Here is a 24746-nt window from a genome sequence, read left to right as displayed (position 1 = left end):
GGTGAGGAGGCTCTCATACAGATAGTGCAGGATTTGATAACGGTTGGGGTAGTCGAGGAAGTCCCCTACAACATTTGTAACAGTCCGATTCTTCCCATCCTGAAAAAGGATACGGATGCCAGAGTTTATCGGTTTATAATTGATTTGAGAGAAGTGAACAAGATCGTGATACCTCAATACCCAGTGGTTTCCGATATCACGACGTTGCTTACCTTGGTCCCGCCTACGGCGACCATGTTCTCAGTGATTGATTTGAAGAATGCCTTCTTTTCCATTTCCATTCACCCTGATAGCCGATATCTTTTTGGGTTTACATTGAATAATAGATCTTATCGTTTCTGTAGGATTCCCCAGGGCTATACAGAAAGCCCTAGCATTTACAGTCAGGCTTTGAAACGACAATTGGATTCCTTTGTTCTGCTCGAGGGGGTCGCCCTCATTCAATATGTTGATGACATCTTGCTGGCGGCTGACACCCTGGAGTTGTGTGAAAAAAGTACGTTATCCTTACTTTCCTTTTTAGCGTCCCACAATCATAAGGTATCTAGGAAGAAATTGCAATTCTGTAGACCAAAGGTGACTTATTTGGGTCACCTTTTGTCTAAGGAGGGACGTGCACTCACACCGGATCGTATCCAAGTAATTTTGGATACACCGAGACCGTCCACACAGAAGGATGTGCGTGCATTTTTGGGCCTTGTTTCTTTTTGTAGACAGTGGATATTGGGGTTTTCGCACATAGCTAAGCCATTGTTAGCCCTCTTGACAAAGGACACGCCTATCCCAATCCCTTGGTCAGACGAGTGTGATACTGCTTTTCAGCAACTACGACAGGCCCTTTGTTCAGCACCAGTGTTAGGGACCCCTGATTATGCAAAACCCTTTTCGTTGTATGTGCATGAGAAAGATGGATGTGCATTGTCAGTTTTAGTGCAGATGCACGGCGATAAGCAGCGCCCATGTGCATATTTTTCGGCTGTACTTGATCCTGTCGCCCGAGCATTACCAGGGTGTTTTCGCTCGGTTGCGGCGACAGCTGTGTCAATACGCCAAAAGCGAGGGAATTGTGTTATCTCATAAGCTGTTGGTATTAGTCCCCCATGCTGTCGATGCCCTGCTTAATCAAACAAAGACGCAGCATTTGACCAGTGCCCGTTTAACGGGATATGAGTTGACGCTTTTGGCTCCTCATATTACGTTGAAAAGGTGCGTAACGTTAAACCCGGCAACATTGTTGCCATACCCCGAAACCCAGCCTGAGGCGCGGAAAGCGCATGATTGTATTCTCGTGACTGAGGAACAAACAAAGGGTCGTATTGATCTCCAGGATACGCCCTTTCCAGATGTAGATGGAGAACTGTGGGTGGATGGATCCTGTCTGAAGCTACCAGATGGTACGACTTCAGCAGCATATGCAATTACCACATTACAAACGATAGTGGAGACAGCACGCATACCACAGAAATCAGCTCAAGCAGCGGAACTGATAGCATTAACACGAGCATGTGAGCTCAGTACAGGACTATGTGTGAACGTTTATACAGATAGCCGCTATGCCTTCGGAGTAGCGCATGACTTCGGCCTACTCTGGAAGGAGAGAGGGTTTTTAACGTCACATGGAGTTCAGATAATGCATGGAGAGTTAGTTCACAATCTTTTAACTGCATTGACATACCCAAAGAAAATTGCCATCGTTAAGTGTAGCGCCCATAGGAAAGTGGTTGATAAAGTTGGAGAAGGGAATGCGTTAGCGGATCGAGTAGCACGGGAGACTGCGATGCAGCCCGATACTACTGCCATGTATGTAGTGAAGTCACAGGTGGAGAGATGGCATGATGCGAAGGAGGAAGTGCGAGAAATGCAAAGGATTGCTTCTGACAAAGAGCGGGAACAATGGGCTAGCGAGGGAGAACTGGATGACGAGGGTTGCTGGAGAAATAAACAGATGGATAGATGGAAATTACCCACGGCCTTTGTACAACCTATGGTTCAGATGGCACATGGGCTAGCACATGTTGGAGCTTCCGCAATTGTAAAATTGCTTACCCAAGTTTGGGAGCATCCAGAGATTGCTAGCACAGCAAAGAGGGTGGTGCAGACCTGTATGATCTGCCTGAGGTATAACCCTGGAAAAGGTACTCGAACTCCAGCAGGAGGATTTGTGACAGCCACTGCACCCTTTGAGGTTCTGCAGATGGATTACATCCAGCTGGAGCGCTGTAACAATCTGAAGTATGTTCTAGTAGTGGTTTGCGCCTTCAGCAAATGGGTTGAAGCGTACCCTACGAAAGACAATACTGCAATGACTACTGCGAAGCTGCTGCTGAAAGAGTTCTTCCCTCGATATGGCGTCTGTAGACTTCTGTGGAGTGATAACGGCCCTCACTTTGTAGCGGATGTTATAAAGTATGTCTTGAAGGGTCTAGGCATCACTCAGAAGTTCCACGCCGTGTTCCACCCTCAGTCTGCAGGCCTAGTTGAGAAGTATAATGGTACACTGAAGCTTAAGATCGCCAAAATCCAAGCTTCGACGTCTTTGACTTGGCCAGACGCTCTGCCACTGGCGTTATTGTCAATTAGATCAGTACCGCACTCTCGAACTGGCCTTACACCATATGAGGTTGTTTTCGGACGCCCAGTGAATATTTGGGGTCCGCCAAGACCTAAGGCTGTGCATGATGTACCTTGTGTGATGATGAGTGATTATCTGGCACAGTTAACGGATAACTTGGTTTCTATTCATCAACAGGTCCGGGAGGCGCTCCCTGATCGGTCTACCGGCGAAGGACATGGTCTCCGGCCTGGTGACCATGTCATGGTGAAAGTCTTCGACAGAACGAACAGTTTGGAGCCGAGATGGGTGGGCCCTGAGCAGGTCCTCCTCGCAACGAGGACGGCTGTGCGAGTCTCCAACAGAAAGAATTGGATCCACTCTCTGCACTGTAGGAAGGTGCCGCCCGGATTGGTGGAGCCTGCCGTGCTGACCGATCAACGAGAAATCTTGGCTGCAGAGACAGGCCGTGCTGCGGAGCCAAACGCCACTGAGGAGCTCTTTCCGGACCACGCGACTCCTGGAGGAAGGCGATATCATCTTCGACCAAGGAAGTGAGTTTTCCAGTACCGGGACATACTGTCAGAACGGCCCTTGGGTTAGTGAAACGGAGAGCCGATGAGGCAAGGGGGGGGGATCAGCCCTGCATTAGTGTAGCGACACCCGTCTTGGCCCGCTGGTGAAGAAATCGACCGCTGCCCAAGGGGAAGAGTTCTGACAGACTTTTAGTTTCAGGAAGATATTGGGTTTTATTTTTGCTTTGATATGGAGAAAAAGAAAATCCTTTGTGCATTAGGGTTCATGTTGACAGTAGCCATTGTTGGGATAACCACATGGTTCGTGGAGGATGTAACTCCCGCTCGGAAGATTCTTGTGTTGACAACTCCGGTGCCTGAGGAGCACTACTTTTATACATTACCGTATCAAGAGTTGAAGCATCGACAATCTTACTTGAATAACACTTTCATCCAGATGCTGCATCATACCCACGTTGCTACGAATGCTACGAACTGTTGGATATGTGGGATGATGCCAGCTCATCAGAAGAAAGGAGGAACGCCATTTATACCACTTCCTTTCTCTCATAATGGCTCTTGTAGAGCATGGTATACTTTGCTTTTTGCCACTCGGAAACCGACAGTGGGACGATTGCTCTTCAGACTCAATAAAGAATGTCATCAAGACAAAAATGGGTATCCACAAGCGAATGGGACAATTTGGGAGTGGGAAGAGTACCGACCAGACAATGAATCCATTCCCTACATCTTCACGAACACAAGAGACACTGTGGGAAAGGACACATTTGTGATTCAAGTAGCACAAGCTCAGGCGGACCTGTGTGTCCAGAGTGTGGGTTTCATCCCTGTTGGTGTTAGTGATTGCATTACTGTTCTGAATATTGATGGGTTGAACAATAGTACCTTCTTAGCCTCCCATAATACGTACTTTGTGTGTGGAAATAAAGGTTATTACCGTCTGCCGGCAGGGTGGTCTGGGGTATGCTATGTATCATTTCTATTACCTCCTGTATTCCTAGCTCCCGCATCTTATCATAAGGATCTGAAATTATTGAATAATGTGACTGTAAATAGGTATAAACGTACTTTATCAATTGACGATGTAGATCAGACTGACACCAGTCTGCAGCAGTATATTGATTTTAACTTAGGACTGTTTTTTTTTTGTTGGAGCTGCCCTGAACAGTAGGAAGATCCGAAGATTAACAAGAGTGGTAGAAGCTGTGACAAATCAGACTGCTGCTGCTCTTGGGAATCTTACGGAGGAATTGCAAATTATTAGAATTGTTGCATTACAGAATCGTATGGTATTAGACGTTATGCTAGCTGACAGAGGAGGAGCATGTAAAATTATTGGAAGTAGCTGTTGTGTGTTTATCCCTGATCATACGCCATCAGTTTATAATGCCATCAATAAACTGCATAAAATTGCAGCTGAGATCCATACAGAAAACGGCATTTGGTCCTTTTCTGGATGGTTTTGGGCGTTAATTACCGCCTGGGGATGGAAGGTTCTAACTGGTCTCTGCATTATTGTGGCGGTTCTGTTTTCGTGCTGTATCTGCGTTCAATGTGGTCCCTTGCTCTGCTCATTATGTGTATCATTCTGTATCCCTGATAAGAAAGCTATTGCCGATGTTGCCCACCAAAAACGTTTAGCTAAAGAAGTTGAAGGAATGATGACAATTGACATGCATGATGATTATCCTAACAAACCGGATGTCTTCAGTAAATGCTGAAAGGGTCGTCTGTTGTAAATTGAAACAACAATGTGATTAAGCATTTACTAAAGACATTAATTCCCCTTTTATAGATCGTGTTTTCTCTGTTATGTTGGCCGAAGCTTGGACTCCATTTTGTATTGTCATGCCTCCACGTGTTCCCCACGAGAAGAGTCCAACCTCTGTGTTAGTTGCTCTTGTAATCTGCCTAGTAACAGTCTATAAATAGCTCCTTTGTCCATCTGGCACATGCCCAGACTTGACCACATCTGTTATCAGTTAGCCTTGCTTGACCATGTTTTCGCGGGCTCAAGGAGTGCGTTAGCTCCGCCCACATATTGATTCAGTATCGAAAATGACCATAAATGGTAATGTTCTTCGGCCTCATGTTGTATCCACCCACTTATGAGCCCCTCTACTGTGTATAAAAGGGGACCATGTACGAAGGTTCTTTGTGCTACTCTATGCAATACTGAAGAGTGTTGTGTGGATTGTAGGACCACCCTTAAGGGTTAATAAATGCTGTCTTTGTACTTTGCAGTTTCCGTGCCAACTTCCTTGTAGATTCCATTACAGGAGAGCGAACCCTTGTGTCCTGCGGGCCTAGCTGGGGCCTGTATTCATCACCTCCACTGAAATCCCATGCCCGGACCCCAGACTCCATAACAACAACTGCTGCCACACTTTGCCTCGATCTATGGTAGGACCTTTTACCTGCAGGCACTGACTCTTATCCTGCAACACTGAAGCACCCACACACTTGACGACTGCCACCACACACAAATTAACGCTTTCTTGTACGTTTTTTAGGTGAGCTAATTCCGGCTTTATTGGCGAACCCGTACAGCAATATCTGTATCCCAGGGGGTGAGTCTTGCCCTTATGGAGTCCCTCTCATTCGTAGCCATTAGCACTGGGAGTATTACGCACTTAAAGATTTCCATGTCTCCTTCACAACTTGAGAAGCCACCCGCGACCCGAGATCGGGGGGCGGCGGCTTTGTATGCAATTTGCAACTTTTGCATCTCACGTTACCCCGCTAACGAATTAGCCCATAGACCTGGGGATGGCAGTTTTTCAATGCACTCTGCCCGCTACGTGCTCTGCCACTAATCGCGGTCTCACACCACTCATTACTTCATGAAGTAGTCCACAGCATTTGGCACGTATGGTGTTGTATTTTGTAGTTGGTAGTCCATAATTCCCATCTCCAGCACTACGAACTCCACCCGAGTAGTCTTCTAGATGAATAGCCATGGCAGCACCTATTTAGCCATGATCGCATGAATCTCACTATTGGACGGTTGCCCACCTTAGCCACCCAGTAAGCACCGATGACGAACGCTGAATTTGTTCCTTGTGTTGTCCTGTTTTCGTTTCTCTTTTCTTCTAGGTCTCGCAACAGTGGGTCCACTCCCCTTTGGGACCCAATGGACTCTCTTTGGTGATGTACTAATTTTACTATCACCCACTATGTAGTAGAGATTATATTTTTTTGAGCACTCTCTCACTTGGTCCTGAAGAATTGCCACCGACCCGTATTGGGCACAGGGCAAGAAACATGTCGACCTTTCTACTTCCCTGGGGAGCATCATAATCCCTTGGGGGTCACCTATTTTAATTAGGCTGGTATACCACCAGAATAAAATTGTTCCTTGATTGGCAATACCATACCTATTTTAACCCACCACCACACTTGTTGCACCTACCCCCACGCATTCATACGGCTGTCTCTAAAAAGATCTCCGAAAAAGAGCCCCTTCGCGGGAGCCCGTCGGGCATTGCAGCACCGGCCCGACGAGGAGCACAGCCCTATGATGAAGCATGACACCTTGCTAGGTGTGTGAGGGCATTCTATAGAGACTAATCGCTCCCCTACTCTCCCAGAGGAACTGCACTCCTGGTTTTGTTTATCTATATATTCACCCCCTTACATAACAAAACTCCTGGTGTTCAAATATATATATCAAAAAAGTACATATCAAAAAAGTGCATAATTAAAATCTTATCTTGATTCACACATAACCGCAGGATGGTCTGAAGAAAAGGGTAGGGATCTCGTTGGCACTGGTAACGACATTTTCCCTTCCTTTCCTCCTGTGGGAGATAGATATACATACAATTAGACAGACTTAGATAACCTTCAAACTCTCTAAATAAACCAAATCATAGTGATTACTATTCTTCTTGTAGATGTATGCCATTTCCTCGTCTAAGTTGTGGCCTCTTGGGAAAGGAGTACACATACCTATTATGTGTCTTGACTCTCGCTGTGTAAGTCTCAAAACTCGATTACCACCTCTGGGTTTGGGTAAGACCTGTTCAATGGCATAGTATCTTAATTTCGTGTAATCTGAAAAATGATGGCTAGCAAAATGACGGGCAATAGGGTATTGTCTGTCATTATTTGTTATTGCCCGCATATGTTCCAGGACACGTGTTTTTGCCATATGTGTCGTACTACCAACGTAACGAAGTTTACATGGGCATTCCAACACATAAATGACAAACGTACTTGTGCATTTTAGAAATTGAGAGATATTGATCCTAATGTTGGTGCTCGTATTCCAGAATTCTTTGACCATTTTACTGCTCCCACATGCTTTACAGTGGCCGCATGGAAAAAGCCATACACTATCCAAGAGATCGGGATTTACCTTGCAAGAAAGAATAGAGCCGTACTTTGCATCGGAGGCTTGATTGACGTAACCGCACGCTATCCCAAGGAGCGGGATACACCGTGCAGGTAAGAACAGAGCCTTACTATGTATCGGCATTTGGTTTGAGCAAGTGGGTGAGCTAAGTGCAACTTTTACATCGGGTTACACGTCCGTGTAGTACTGTGGTATAGAAGATTGTGACTGTTCATTTAATGATTTGCGAATGATATCATAACTTTCAGATTGAGAAAGTGGCACACAACAATCTTGTATAATCCACATACATTCACATCCCGAGGACCAGGGGAACTCTATAATCTATAGAGGGAGTCAAGCTGACACAGGCACCGGGTGGTGTGTTCATAAGGGGATTTTTCGGATTCCCTAGGAAAAAAAGGATGGATGAAGAAAAAGAACGCAGAGAGGCGGCACAAACACTTTTTGCAAGGGCACCAGGCATTGGAAGATCTGTACAGACTAAAACACCAATTGAAAAAACAATTTATGAAACACTTAGAAAATTTGAAAAACTTCACAAAGAAGAAACCTCTAAATGGTGGGAGGCAACGTCTTTGCAGGACTATATTGATAAATCGATGGTACCTTGAGGTTTAAGAATTTATATTACTCCTTCATATGACTCTCCGGATACCCAAATGCTAGAGGACTGGTCAGTGAATTCAGCCACAAGTTCCAGGAACATGCTGGAAATATTGGTCAAATATGCCTGGTCTGATAGAGAGAAGATCAAACAAGAGATAGAACAAATAAAAATATTGTTGAATGCACATGATGACCAAGAAATCATCAAGAAATACCTAGAGGAAATGAAGAAACGTTTAAAAATGATGGAGGATGATATAAAAAGGAGAAAACAACGAAAATTACACAGGGACTGCGGGGACTATGAGTCTGGCAGGGTCCTGACGTACAGCAAAAAATATGACCATCTCTATGATACCGGAAAACCGGCAGAGACCAATATTAGACACCATCAGGAACAGCATGAGGAGGACTCAACGGATCCAAGTGATATTAACACAGAAGATTCAGAAACAACAAGAGCATCTGAAAGTTCGACATCAGATACAGACAGGATAACTTGACCAAAAACAACTTTTTTAGATGAGTACCGGCTCATGAATCAGAGCCGTCAAACAACAAGATCGATGTCCAGGATGAACCAGATGGAGGACTCCCCGAACCTGAGAGGAAGGGGCAGAGGGTGAGGAAGGGGTACCAGAGGAAGAGGAGGAAAAGGTCCAGACAAAGAAGAAAGAAAAGAGAAAAATACGGAGTATGTGGGAAGAAAACAAACACGCTCCAAGAAGAATCAGTAATGGATGATGAAATGGTAAATCAAACAATTGTCAATTTAACAACTAAGACCATAAGCAACAAAGACAAAAGAACGCTGTGTCTAGGACTTTCATTTTGTCCTGCAGTTCCCATGAATTATGTCGACAGCAAAATTGATGTATTTAAGTTTTGTAGAAAATTGAAACTTAAAAAGTGGCATAAATTGAAACCAGCTAAAAGTAGGGAACAACATCATGTAGCAAGAACCACACAGGTGGTATCAATTGGTGATATAGATACCATGATCATTCTCCGTGAACTTCAAAATAATCCGGATGAGACACACATGAGTCCAGAATCTCTTCTTATTTTAGATGAGTTAGAGATTAAACATGATAAAGCAGCATGTAGTAATTTCAGACCACAATCTACCTTTGTACCAAGAATGGGTCATGATAATATTGACACTTTTCAGGAGCTAGTGAGCAATGAAATGTTAAACTGTAGACAAAAAAGTTGGTCAAAAAAGATGAAAAATTTCAAACATAATTTAACAGCTACACAGAAAAAAGCTATAAGCGATCTAGCAACTGATGAAAGCATTATAGTGAGACCTGCGGACAAAGGTGGGAATGTTGTTATCCTATCCAGAGATATGTATGTCAATGAGGCCCTGCGCCAACTCAGTGATAACAACACCTATACCATCTCCACACGGGTAGAATATAACAATAGTATCTGTAATATCTGGGAATTACTCAACGAGTGGAAAGACAAGGGACTGCTAGAATGGGAAGAATTTTGTTTTTTAAAAAAGGACTATCCCATCCTACCTGTAATGTACCTGCTCCCTAAGATCCACAAGAACAGGGAAAATCCCCCAGGTAGAACAATTATTTCATCGAGGAGCAGTGCCCTGGAAAATATCTCAAGATATGTAGATCACTTCCTGAGAGAATTTGTATCTACTCTCCCTTCCTATGTAAGGGACACAAAAGATTTTTTGAATAAAATTGCCAATCTAGTATGGAGAGAGGACTACATCCTTATAACCTTGGATGTTAATTCACTCTACACCATAATAGACCATGATCAGGGACTACAAGCATGTGCAAAATTTCGAAAACATAGGAACATCAGCCTCTTAGAACATACCAACATGATCCTAGAGATGATAAGATTTTGTCTCACGAATAATTATTTTTTGTTCAATGGATCAATGTACAAACAAAGACATGGTACCGCGATGGGCACTTGTTTTGCGCCTAGTTTTGTGAATCTCTTCATGGGGGCGTGGGAGGAGCACAATTGCAGTAACATCAGACTTGAAGAAGCCTTTACCAGCGTTAAATTGTGGCTCAGGTACATTGATGATATTTTTGTGGTATGGCAGGGCGAAGAAAAAGACGCAATGCTTTTCATAAAAGAGTTAAATCATAATGAAAAGAGCCTTACACTGACCAGTACCATCAGCAAGGAGGAAGTGGAATACTTAGACACACGGGTATTAGTGAGAAACAACACCATACACACGATCCTCTATCGTAAATGCACGGCAGATAATACTCTACTCCATGCTCTGAGCAGCCACCCACACAACCTTCAATGGAGTATACCCTATGGGGAGCTGCTTGGATTCGTTCAGTGCAGCCTACCTGGATGACATCGCGGTGTTCAGCTCCACTTGGGAAGAACACCTGCGACACCTCTGGGAAGTGTTGATGGCGCTGCGCAAGGCAGGCCTCACGATCAAGGCGAGTAAGTGCCAGATCGGGCAGGGTTCCGTGGTGTACTTGGGACACCAAGTTGGGAGTGGCCAGGTGGCACCCCTTCAGCCCAAGATAGAAACCATCCTGAATTGGGAGGCGCCCAAAACCCAGACAGAGGTGAGAGCCTTCCTAGGTCTCACCGGGTACTACAGGAGGTTTGTCAAGGGGTATGGCAACATGGTTGCCCCCTTGACAGCGCTGACTTCGAAGAAGCAGCCCAGGAAAGTGATCTGGACTGACACCTGTCAGAAAGCTTTTGAGGCCTTGAAAACTGCTATGTGCACGGCGCCCGTGCTCTTGGCTCCCAACTTCTCCAAAGAGTTTATCGTTCAGACAGACGCTTCAGAGCATGGTGTGGGGGCTGTTCTTTCACAGATTAATGAGGAGGGCCTAGATCAACCCGTAGCCTTTCTTAGCAGGAGGTTACTTCCACGGGAACAGAGGTGGAGTGCTATTGAGCGTGAGGCATTTGCTGTGGTCTGGGCGCTGAAGAAGCTAAGACCCTACTTGTTTGGGTCTCACTTCCGGGTTCAGACGGACCACAGGCTCCTCAGATGGTTGATGCATATGAGGTGTGAGAATCCAAAGCTGTTGAGGTGGTCCATTTCCCTACAGGGTATGGATTTCACGGTGGAACATCGCCCTGGTACAGATCATGCCAATGCTGACGGTCTGTCCAGATTTTTCCGCCTTAGTGATGAGGAACTCCCTGGGGTAGGGTAGTTCTCCCCACTTTTCAGCTGGAGGGGACACGTGTTAGACCTGGCACCTTGGCGTGAGTCTCCCTTCCTCTTTTTGTCGCTGTGCCTCATGTGTTTTTATGGTGTTGGCCGCTCAGCGCGCTGTGCCACTGCCAACCAGTGTCGCGGTGCGAGTGCTCCCTATGTAAATTGGATAGGTTGGTTGGATTCCATGATTGGATCATTTGGTTTACTGTCAGACCCCAGTAAAGTGCGCCAGGAGCGCCAGAGCATGTAAGTGCAAACACCGCTGGTGGGCTTGCAGCACTGGTTGTGCCACCCACAGAAGCGGCCGGTAAAAAACGTCTAAGGTCTGCCATCGCAGAACCTGCGTGCAGTCTGGTACTGACATGCTGACTGGCAAGTGCCCACACTTGCCGGTCCCTAAAACCTTCCCTTAACTTCATGTTAGTCACCCCTCTGGTAGGCCCACGGGCAGGGTGCGTTGCAAGCATAAGGTAGGACAAGCCTGGATGCGTGGCATGTCCTAGTAGTGAATGACCGCCATCTTGTTGTTCACTACTGTAAGGCTACCCTGTTCTCATAGGCCAGTATGGGCGGCCTGGATTGTTACACCCTATGATCCTAACCGACCCAGGGAACATGGTAGAAGATCGAGTTTAGTATGCCTGAACTCGGAATAATAAGGTACATCTTTTCGTAAGGTTTATTTTAATATTCCGCGTTTGCAAATGCCGCTTTTAGAAAGCTGGCCTTTGCTTGCCTAAACATTTCAGCCCGCCTCTGCGTGATGTGTATCTGATGTCTGGCTGGTATGAGTGACAGGGCTGGGGGAACCCAGATGGGCAGGGCTAGGTAGCCCGGTGGTGAATAGGACGATCGACAGGTAGATGGGTGGGAGGAGTGCTCCTAGGCTCTGAATAGGACAGTGCTCTGCCACCTCAATGCCGGCTCTGCCCCCTGTGGAGCGTCTGAGGACTCTGCCCTGCACTCTGAAAGGAGAAGCCTGCATCGCGTAAACAAAGTGCTCAGAAACCGGACTGGACTAGGCAAAGGACCCCCTGGCCTGGGAGAACAAAAGATTTGCTGTATAAATGGAGGAGATCCGCTCTTGACCAAGAAGAATCTCTGCCTGAGGAGGAGGCACCGGGAAAGCTGTAGGAGGAAGACTGTCCCTATCCTGGGGGATTGGCCTGAAGTGGTGACCTTGCTGCCAAAGGGGAGAAGAGAAACTGTTGCTGAAGACTTTACTTTACTTTTACTTTCAAGACTTGAGCTTTTCCAAAACGATCTCCAAGGGCTTGGAACTGAGCTTGCCCCCTGAACTGAGCCCCAGGACCATTGGGCTCTACCTGATCTTCACTCGCCTGCCGCTGGACTGTGGTGTCCTTTCCCTCGCCGGAGCTGTGACCCTCGTGCCCCAGTCCCTCCTTGAGCCGTGACCAGGACTGCTTAGCCGCCCCCGCCTTGGGAAGAGCCTCGCTCGATCGGAGCCACTCCCCCTACGCTGTGCTGGGCTGCCCCTGTCACCTCGCTCATTGGAGGCTCGCTGTGCACCTTCACCCTCCCGCCGGAATCGGCGTTTGTGAGCATCTCCAAGCCTCGGACGGCCCGGACGTAATCTGCGTGCCCGGCTGCCCCGCTTTGTTCACCCGCCACCTGCAACACCCCACTCTTGCCGTGAGCCTGAAGATCAGACCCCCATTGTGAAGTGTGGGAGCCTCGGACGCCGCCTCGCCCTTCTGTCGAAGAGCCGCTGAAATCCCGCACCCGCCTTTGCGTCAAGAAACAAGGTACTGTACTTACGAACTGGACCGCGAGCTCGCATCGGATCCAGGGTCCGCAACGTTCTGATTTCCCTGTCATCTGCCGCGTGCTTCCCGGGCACCGCCTCAGCACGAAGCACGCTGAGGCCTACAGTTACCTTGTGCCCGCCTAAAGAACTTTCCGTAACAAAGAGAACTTTACCGTATTCCTAAGAATCGTGGCCCCATCAGTTAACGTTACTGGGCCTTGTATTTGAATCTGCTGAATCTACATAAAAGCTTATTTTTATATACTTAATGATTGGTGTCCGTTTGTGGTGCATGCCTGCTTGTTGTGGGTTCACACCTGCGTCAACCAGAGCCCCCTCATTTCTAACAAGAATCAACCATGATTGAAAGATTCAAGATAAGAGGTTATCCTGCATGGGTCCTCAGGAAAGCGGTTGAAAGGATTAAAGGAGTGGAAAGATCCAGTACCCTGGCAACACCAGATAATGTGACCACAGAAAAGGAAGATGACAATAAAACTCGTATGATCATGACGTATAATGGTAATTCTACCCAGATACGCAAAGTAGTCAACCGACACTGGGGGATCCTAAGAAACGACCCCATCATAGGTAAGGCTCTACCAAAAAGTCCTAATATAACATATAGGAAAGGGCACAGCCTCAGAAATTCACTGGTACATAGTGATCTAACATCGAATATGGATGAAAGGGGTATAGACTTGCAAGGATTTTTTCCATGCGGCCACTGTAAAGCATGTGGGAGCAGTAAAATGGTCAAAGAATTCTGGAATACGAGCACCAACATCATGATCAATATCTCTCAATTTCTAACATGCACAAGTACGTTTGTCATTTATGTGTTGGAATACCCATGTAAACTTCGTTACGTTGGTAGTACGACACATATGGCAAAAAAACGTGTCCTGGAACATATGCGGGCAATAACAAATAATGACAGACAATACCCTATTGCCCGTCATTTTGCTAGCCATCATTTTTCAGATTACACGAAATTAAGATACTATGCCATTGAACAGGTCTTACCCAAAGCCAGAGGTGGTAATCGAGTTTTGAGACTTAGACAGCGAGAGCCAAGACACATAATAGGTAGGTGTACTCTTTTCCCAAGAGGCCACAAGTTAGACGAGGAAATGGCCATACATCTACAAGAAGAATAGTAATCACTATGATTTGGTTTATTTAGAGATTTTGAAGGTTATCTAAATCTGTCTAATTGTATGTATATCTATCTCCCACAGGAGGAAAGGAAGGGAAAATGTCGTTACCAGTGCCAACGAGATCCCTACCCTTTTCTTCAGACCATCCTGCGGTTATGTGTGAGTCAAGATAAGATTTTAATTATGCACTTTTTTGATATGTACTTTTTTGATATATATATTTGAACACCAGGAGTTTTGTTATGTAAGGGGGTGAGTATATAGATGCCATACAGTCATGACAATATCGTCAGATATTTATGAACAAGAGTGAATTGATTTGATTTCACATCCATATGTTATATACAGGTTTTTACAACTATCCCACTAGATATGAATTGACCATGTAAACACCCACTAACCAGGGTAATAAGAAAATATAGAAAATACAGTGTTATCAGTGATCCGAAAATGGGGCACTATGCGATTACAAAGCGAATTAGTAATTTGTGAATACATTTATGCGATCCATGCACTACACATTACTAATTCTTATTTGGGAAGCACTACAAAGACCATAATCCTTTGCGAATATAAAAAGTACTGCATATCTGATAAAATGAGCAACTCGCTAAGACATTACATGAATAGACTCTATTTGTACCCAATAAGAATATGTATATGAATGAATCAAATGGATGCAGCTATGATTCAATGACAAATTGGGTAAAAACTACATCTACAAAATGGCGCTCATGTTGTAGAAACAGGCTGTAGTCCTTTCACTGTGTTCATTAATCAGTATTGCGAAAATTTATGTATTGGCAATCTTTATTCACAAACGCTGTGTGAACAAGCCACTACGGTGGTGAAACGCGTCACGGCGGGTTTATGATTGAAATAAACCCCCATTGTAATTGAACCAAGCCTGGTTTTCTGTGTCAGGAGACTCTGAGTGCGCGAGTGGAACTCTATTTTATGAATATATTGAATACCGGTTTCTCTCCGCGGGTCTTGCGCCACCACTCAATGATTGTGGACGCTACAGGAGAAACTTGGACTGAGATATCAAAATTGCCACCTATAAGAACAGAGGGGGAGACAGAACTCTAGATCTTAGTCAAGATACATTCTAAAAATTGGTACAGAGACCCCCTTTGGTCATAACTTAGATGCTGAACTGTATATACACTTGCAATAATAATACTATGAAGAGAGACATTATATCCAATTTTAACTCCTTTTCTGAATCATGCCATAGATCTGAAATACCAATGTGGATATTACTAGAAAAAATATTTTCCTTGTTTATGTTGGAATTGTTTGTTTGCCTATCAGTGCTAGCTGAATCTTGAGAAATAGAATTGGTCAAGTGGTTTTAAAACAGAGACAATATACATAAGGCGAAAATTGTTTTTATGGCAAAACATGATTTCAATTTTATGATTGTACTTTGGATTTTAAAGCTCTGTACTTTACATCAAACTTTCTTCTTCCTCTTCTTCCCTTTTTTTCTCTTTCTTCCTTTTTTCTTTTTCCTTCTTTTATTAATTGGGAGAGTTTCTTTATAAATTATATACATATTTATAATTGCAGAATTTGCACAAATTGTTAATAACCATTAGTGGACCATAATAATCAGACATAGAAAATATTGAAAAGTATAAACAATTTCGATAGAATTGTACTTTACATTGAAATTGTTGAAATATGTCAAATGTGTCCCTAAATTTACTAAAATTAAATTTTGTCAATTTCCACAAATTTAGAAAACCCCAAACCAATGGCATATTGATTTACACTACATAGAAGAAGTTAGGAAATGATATAAGATCCAAAATGAAAATTTATTGCCATAAGACTATCAAATCAACAAGTTGAAATATGGAAAATACTCCAAATAAAGTTTATATTGTGACTTTGCACTGATCAGCGCCTATTTTGCACAGACCTCTAGCACAATCTTTAAGACTATGCAAATTTTTGCACAGACACTTATGCACTTTATAAATTATATGCAGTCTTTACACATGAATTGTTTTGAGTACTTTACAATTATGAACTTTAAATTAGCCAATAATGATAAAATCTCATGTAGATTGTGATAGCGATACGTCTAAAGACAATAGTGAATGTCAGATAAAGTTTTGTATGTAAAAAAATCCCCAAAAAATGTATAAACAGTAAAAAAAGAAAATGGACTTATAATTGCACTTACCCCTTTAAAAAAGACATTCCAGACGAAGAAAACTCTATGGTCCAGTTGAAGGCTCATCGCCGAAACGCGTAGACCGTCTGTATCCCCTACCATGATGATGAAATAAAACTTACAAATAATTCAAAACCTGCCTCGAGTCCTGATTGGTGTGCTGTGGATACCTGTTGCTGCCGGATGGGAAGTTTGGTGATTTCTTGAAGATATCGTGTGGAAGCTGATAACACACACCACGAGCACTCGGGAGTCGAGGTAATTGGCGAACGCTTCGTACAGCTGAACTGAAGCGGTGAAGGATTGCCGTCACGACCTCTGTCGAGAAATTCCGCCCGATGTCATACTGATGCAACGCTGATAAACTAGGAGAAGCGAACGGAGTTGCCCTGGAGCTGAGGGTGTTACACGGAAGCGGTGTATGGTGAGTACGGATCGCCTGGGGAAAGTGGTGGGTGTGTCGACCTGCGCAGGTCACGGAGGTGGTGCAAGTTCGTTGCACCTCTACCGAGTCCCGGGCGCTAAGGAAAACCTGCCGCGTCCGAACAAACAGCCAAGTGTGGAGCGAGATCTACAACAGGCTCGATTGTCACACGTGAGATCTGCTCATGGGCTTGAAAACAATGTTGGCATAAACTCCTAGGCGGAATACCGAAAATTGAAAACAAACGACATTTTCACGAATTTTGGCTACTCCCTTACACAAATAGCCAAGAACAACCAGGACTCGGCGGTAAATTGAATTAAACGAAATTGAATGTAAAACAAAAATAAATACATCTTCTTGGTAGAGGATAGTGGAAATATCACTTCACCACAAAATATTGGCATAAAATAAATAAAAAACATCAAAAAAACAACAACAAAAAACAATTTCACGAACAATGGCTGAAAGGAGCAAAAATAGAGCACTGCGGGCAAATGAATTGCTGGATGATGATATGGTCTCTAAGGGAAGCTTGCACACCCTGGAAAAATCAAAAGATAGTACAAAGAAATCTCTACAAGGCATTACCAGGGAGTTGCAGCAATGTAGAATCATGGAAGTTAAAAAATGGTGGGAAAAGACCACATTGGAAAAATACATTGAATTTAAAAGAATACCACGTGGAATCAGAATTTTAATAATGCCAACACTGAATGATTTGGACCAAGATCTTATCAAACAATGGCAAATGGACACAAATGAATGCTCTTTTAAATTGATGCGAAACTTGATAATCCATGCAGAAAGGAAGTTGTCAAATATGATTGAGAAGATTAAAGAATTAGAAGGTGAATTGGATAAATTTACGGAAAATGATGAAAAGAAGGAATTATTAATGTCCATGGAAAAGAAAATTGAGAAACATGAGCAAGATATTGAAAAACGCAAGGCATCTAAATTTAACCGAGATCGCATTGATTACGCGTCAGGGCGCATCTATACCTTTGCCAGAAAATTTGACTACCTAAGAAGCAGAGCATTGATGGAAAAAAACACAGGAGAAAGATCAACTGTCACACCAGACAGCTCAGATGTAAGCTCTGCAGATGAAGAACAAAACACTGGTCTGGATTTTTTCGGGGAGATGCGGCTAATGCAAATGGTGACGTGGCAGAGAGGAAAGGGAAGAGGCTCAACACTGGGAAGAGGGCCACAGGTACAAGAAGAAGCAGAAAGCGGATTAAGATCCAAAAAGCAAAAAGGAAAGAAATAAAAAAATTAATGAAATTATCAACCAAAGGAGATGTGGTTATAAATCTTTCAAAAAAGACCTTAAATCAAAATCATATTCAATTATTGAATAGAGGTCTATCATATTGACCCAATCAGAACCTGGACATCCCAAACATCAGGATTGATTTGTATAAATTCTGTCGCAAGTTAAAATTACAAAAATAATATACTGAAAAAATAGTTAGTCAACGATCAGATGCTCACAGTCTTAATACAATTTCCCCATTGGATCAGAATGATCTTGTGAACCTAAGGACACTAGATGCCCTAGAAGAGGGACTAAACAATACCATGGATAAAATAACTGACCTCCAATTGTGTCAGAAAATGAGAATACCTACTAGAGAAGGAGGAAGGAGTGGTTTGAAAAAACAAACAATGTTTTGTCCCCAATTACCAGCAGGGAATAAAATAGATGTGTTTCAATAGTTGATGATTGAAGACATTAACAAACTTATAACCTCCAAAACAATTGACCCTCAACCTCTGAATCAAACTAAAAAGAGATAAAAAAATAATAAACCGAAAAATCATCAAAACAGAAAATGGAACTTAACAAGAGGTGAATATCAGGCTCTAAAAGAACTGAGAGATGACCCTGAAATAATAATTAAAGCCTCAGATAAAGGAGGAAATATAGTTGTGCAAGACACTGAGAACTATATTGAGGAAGCCAGGAGGCAACTCTCAAATCAAGAAAACTATGAATGTCTGAAGGGAAATCCAATGGAACAATGGACACAAGAATTTCATCAAAAATTGAAAATGTGGAATGAAATTGACCTAATCGACTTCAATGAATATATGTACCTAAAAATAAACCACCCTGTTGTGCCTACAATATACTTTCTACCGATGGTACATAAATCCACTAGTAAACCACCAGGGAGACCAATCGTGAGCTCAATAGGGTCACTCCTGGAAAATACATCAAGGTTTATCGATACATTCCTCATCCAATATGTAACCTCACTCCCTTCCTACATAAAAGACACAACAGACTTTTTGAAGACAATCCAGGATGTGCAATGGAATGAAAAAATGATAATGGCAACTGTTGATGTCTGCTCCTTATATACCTCAATTTTACATCACAATGGTATAGCAGCCGTCAGGGAATTCTTAAACGCAAGATCATTAAGCTACTTGGAACATTCGAATATGCTTATTGAGATGTTAACATACTGCTTGACACACAACATCTTCCTTTTTAAAAATGATCTTTTCCTTCAACGACAAGGAACGGCAATGGGGACATCTTTTGCCCCAACACATGCTAACATTCTGATGGGCATATGGGAACAAGACGTCTTATCGAAAAATGACAACATGAATATCATTAAATGGTGTCGGTTCATAGACGACTTGTTCATAATTTGGAATGGAGAACAAGAAGATCTAGAAACATTCATTGCTTCATTAGAAGAGAACAAATTCAATCTAAGTTTTACATCCACTGTTAGCAGAGAAAAAATTCTATTTTTGGATATGGAAATTTTCATCAAAAATCAAAAAATATGCAGTAAAATACATCGCAAACCTACTGCTTGTAATGGCATCCTACATGCTAACAGTGGACATCCTCAACACCTAAAATGGAGCATACCCTACGGACAAATGTTAAGGGTAAAAAGGAACTGCTCAGAAATTGAAGATATGAACCAACAACTAAATGAAATGAGCGCCCGCTTTCTAGAAAGAGGTTACCCCATCGAAGTGATCAAAACAGCTAGATCCAAAGTCAATGGGAAGTCAAGAGAATCTTTACTTAGATTTAACTTGGAAGATGAAATTGAACACATCGATGAGCGAGACACAATCAGATTAATTGTGGATTTTAACAATGAAAATATTGAAATCAAAAAGATGATCAAAAAGAATTGGAATATCTTAATATTGGATGAAACTCTCAAGAAGAAGCTCCCAACCCACCCAAGTATGACCTACAGAAGAATTGCAAGCCTGGGGGACATTCTTACCCAGAGCCACTATGAAGAAAAAAACTTAAAAAGGAACAATAGCTGGCTGAACACTCCAGGATTCTGGAAATGCCAGAAATGTAAAGCATGTGAATATGGCCAGAATAAACAAAATTTTAAATTACAAAATGGTGAATCGGAACAAATTTAAGATCACATCACCTGTGAATCAAATCACGTAATTTATATCCTGGAATGTCCATGTAAAAAACAATATGTTGGAAGCACTATAAATAAATTGAAATTAAGAACATTGCAACATCTAAGAGCAATTAAAAATAAAGACTTCAGTTACCCAATTGCAAAACACTTTTTTGAACATCATGAGGGTAATGATCGAGAGTTGAAATATTTTGGAATCAAAATTGCCACCTATAAGAACAGAGGGGGAGACAGAACTCTAGATCTTAGAAAAATGGAGTCAAGATACATTCTAAAAATTGGTACAGAGACCCCCTTTGGTCATAACTTAGATGCTGAACTGTATATACACTTGCAATAATAATACTATGAAGAGAGACATTATATCCAATTTTAACTCCTTTTCTGAATCATGCCATAGATCTGAAATACCAATGTGGATATTACTAGAAAAAATATTTTCCTTGTTTATGTTGGAATTGTTTGTTTGCCTATCAGTGCTAGCTGACTCTTGAGAAATAGAATTGGTCAAGTGGTTTTAAAACAGAGACAATATACATAAGGCGAAAATTGTTTTTATGGCAAAACATAATTTCAATTTTATGATTGTACTTTGGATTTTAAAGCTGTGTACTTTACATTGAACTTTCTTCTTCCTCTTCTTCCCTTTTTTCTCTTTCTTCCTTTTTTCTTTTTCCTTCTTTTATTAATTGGGAGAGTTTCTTTATAAATTATTTACATATTTATAATTGCAGAATTTGCACAAATTGTTAATAACCATTAGTGGTCCATAATAATCAGACATAGAAAATATTGAAAAGTATAAACAATTTCGATAGAATTGTACTTTACATAGAAATTGTTGAAATATGTCAAATGTGTCCCTAAATTTACTAAAATGAAATTTTGTCAATTTGCACAAATTTAGAAAACCCCAAACCAATGGTATATTGATTTACACTACATAGAAGAAGTTAGGAAATGATATAAGATCCAAAATGAAAATTTATTGCCATAAGACTATCAAATCAACAAGTTGAAATATGGAAAATACTCCACTTATAATATTGTCAATGTAACCTGCTTTATCACTCTCATCGATCCTCTTTTTTAAAATGAAGCTCTAAATGAAGTTTATATTGTGACTTTGCACTGATCAGCGCCTATTTTGCACAGACCTCTAGCACAATCCTTAAGACTATGCAAATTTTTGCACATACACTTATGCACTTTATAAATTATATGCAGTCTTTACACATGAATTGTTTTGAGTACTTTACAATTATGAACTTTAAATTAGCCAATAATGATAAAATCTCGTGTAGATTGTGATAGCGATACGTCTAAAGACAATAGTGAATGTCAAATAAAGTTTTGTCTGTAAAAAAATCGAAAAAAACTGTAAAAACAGTACAAATAAAAAAAACTGGACTTATAATTGCACTTACCCCTTTAAAAAAGACATTCCAGGCGCAGAAAACTCTATGGTCCAGTTGAAGGCTCATCGCCGAAATGCGTAGACCGTCTGTATCCCCTACCATGATGATGAAATAAAACTTACAAATAATTCAAAACCTGCCTCGAGTCCTGATTGGGGTGCTGTGGATACCTGTTGCTGCCGGATGGGAAGTTTGGTGATTTCTTGAATATATATATATATATTCACTAAAAAAAACATAGGTTTCACACACGTTATAGTTAGGAATTAGCATTTAAAAAACCTTGCAAATTCACTGAAAAAACCATAGGTTTCACACATGTTCTAGTTAGCTGGACATTTCACTCGTAAAAAACCATTGAAATTCCCCCGTTATAGTTAGTTCAGCTAACTATAACTCGCGCGACCGCAATCCACTGCTGATGACGTCACGTATTACATCACTGATGACGTCATCCAGTGAGTGTGTGTTTCTGTAAGGTTTAAATATGTATAATATATATACGGAAAGGGCTGTGGAAGAATGAGTGGCTGTACAAGTGTGTGAATGGATGATTTTCTAGGTGCGTAAGTGACTCTATAAGTGAGTCATTTGAGATGTCATCAGTTATGTCATGAGTGATGTCACTGACCATGTCATGAGTGATGTAATATGTGACGTCATCAGCAGTGGATTGCGGTCGCGCGAGTTATAGTTAGCTGAACTAACTATAACAGGGGAATTTCAATGGTTTTTTACGAGTGAAATGTCCAGCTAACTATAACATGTGTGAAACCTATGGTTTTTTCAGTGAATTTGCAAGGTTTTTTAAATGCTAATTTATGTATGTATTATTATATTTTTTATATATTTATTTTACAATAAACTACCTATGTATATAATTATAGATTGACTGTATCCTGTAATATGGAATGGCTCAGCTCTTTTTTTTTTATTTGGATAAAGTTGAACAGCATACTTAATATCTTCTATAAACTTATAAACAGTTTAAAATGTTTTTTTTTCTTTAAGGGTTTTTCATGGTGCGCGCACCGTGCTTGCACCGGCAATTTTTCTTATTAAACAAAATGTTTTTTTTTTATTTACGAGGTCGTTCAGGGACCCCCTGAGAAGGACTAGAGGGTCAGGGACTCTCTACCCTGCCCCCTTTTCACGTTCTCCACTTGTGTTTTTAGCTCTCTTCTGCCGCTAAAACTCAAAATGGCAGCTGGGGGTGCGCGCACCATGCGCGCAACCCACGATTTTTTGAAAAAAAATAAAATGTTTTTTTCACCCTTCGGGGTCCTTCAGGGACCCCCTGACAAAGGCTAGGGGGTCAGGAACTCTCTACCCTGCCCCTTTTCACGTTCTCCACCTTTCTTTTTCACTGTCACACACAAAAAGGCGTCCGACACTTCCTGATTTCGACCGATTGGAATGTTGACTGACATCTAACCACCAATCAGAATTACGCTTGCGGACATTTGGTGCACGCACAGTGCGCGCATATAGATATTTATGCACTTTTAACTGCAATTTTCTCAGGAACTACTGAACAGATTGACACCAAATATGCAAAAGGCAAATGCCTGACCTGAGGACTACCTCTTTGCCAAATTTCAAGTAATTCTGTTCAGCCGTTCGGGCTGTACCTTTGACTAAAGGTCCTATAGGAAAATGCATGGGGAAAATGCGTTTTGGGACCCCCTTTTTTCTCAGCCCCCGCTTGACGAATCACCCCGAGACTTTCAGGGTAGGAGCTGAGCAGAGCGCCCCATTAGTTTTGAAAATTTCACGAAGATAAGTCAACCGGCGCCAAAGTTATTCAAAATAGAATTTTCAGATTTCCTATGGGAACTCGGTCCTAACTATAACTATCTACTGGCGACTGCCAGTAGATGATACATATATATATATATATATCTATATATATATCTATATATATATATATATATATATATACATATATTACCTACTGCCAGTAGGTAGTTATAGTTAGGACATATTTTTCATAGGAAATCCGCAACATTCTATTTGGAATAACGTTGGCGCTGATTGACGAATCTTCGCGAAATTTTCCAAACTTTTGGCCAACTCCGGTCCGCTCCTATCCTGAAAATTTCACGGTGATTCGTCAAGCGGCGGCCGAGAAAAAAGGGGGGTCCCAAAATGCGTTTTCCCCATGCATTTTCCCATAGGACCTGTTGACGCAGCTACAGCCCGACCTGCTTAACGGAAATACACCAAATTTGGCAAAGAGGTAGTCCTCAGTTCAAACTCGTGCCTTTTGCTTAAATGGTGTAAATCCGTTCAGTAGTTCCTGAGAAAATTAGAGTTAAAAAGATAGATATATCTGGGTGGCGCCTAACCACACATCTCATCGTGAGATCTGATTGGCTGTCAGTACTTCATCCAAGAAGTGTTGGCAGCCATCTTGGGACCGATATACATGATAGCACCTTATTAAAAAGCATTGCAGTTAATAGAAGGTTTTAAGACTTTAGTTACATTACAAATCATTTGTTGATGGTACCATACTCATTTTAGGAATTGTGGTGTGTTCTAAGGTGATTTTACCATGTGAAAAAGCCTTCTGATGTGATATCATGAATCATGTTTGAGAGAAAACTATTTTCTCATGGCTTTTCCCACAGAGGTTTGGAAGGTGATCTATAAGCTAAACTGAGAGCATATTTTCTGTAAATTCACATTATCTTTCTCAGTCATGTGAGAATGTAGTCTGACATTCTCAGTAAAACATGTACATCCAACAAGGGCAGAGACTGTCAGTTGATTCCTTTGTGTTCTACTGCATCTTCCCAGAGTGTTCTAAAGAACAACTAGAGCGCTAACAGTCCTACTTATGACAAAAGTATGGCACACCTGAAGCCATCTTGATTGGAATAAACTGGTAACACTTAAAACATTTAATTTAAAAAGGAACACAATGAGGGGGTTCATTTTGCCATAGAAATTATGATTAGTGCTGAAGAAATAAAAATTAGGGCACATTTTGAGTGACTTCTCAAATCCTCTTCTATTTCATTAAAAAAATTCTGATATGCAGTCTGAAACATGCACTTTTAATACCAGCAGCAGACTTCCATGGTGAGCAGTAGCTTTACT

At 42.0% G+C, this 24746-nt stretch overlaps 1 protein-coding gene across 1 annotated transcript in view; it reads left to right on the top strand.

Annotated features, from left to right (window-relative positions):
- Positions 1 to 24746, top strand: part of LOC146855500 (uncharacterized) — a 49749-nt gene that overhangs the window by 7432 nt on the left and 17571 nt on the right. Inside the window, exons 3-4 of the mRNA XM_085651151.1 lie at positions 7319 to 7536; positions 14256 to 14333. Coding sequence (XP_085507277.1) covers positions 7319 to 7536; positions 14256 to 14333 — 296 coding nt within the window. The remainder of the gene's footprint in view (positions 1 to 7318; positions 7537 to 14255; positions 14334 to 24746) is intronic.

Source organism: Triturus cristatus, chromosome 4_1 (assembly GCF_964204655.1).
Source record: "Triturus cristatus chromosome 4_1, aTriCri1.1, whole genome shotgun sequence".
In the NCBI taxonomy this organism is placed as follows: Eukaryota; Metazoa; Chordata; class Amphibia; order Caudata; family Salamandridae; genus Triturus; species Triturus cristatus.
This window is presented reverse-complemented; position numbering and strand designations above follow the sequence as displayed.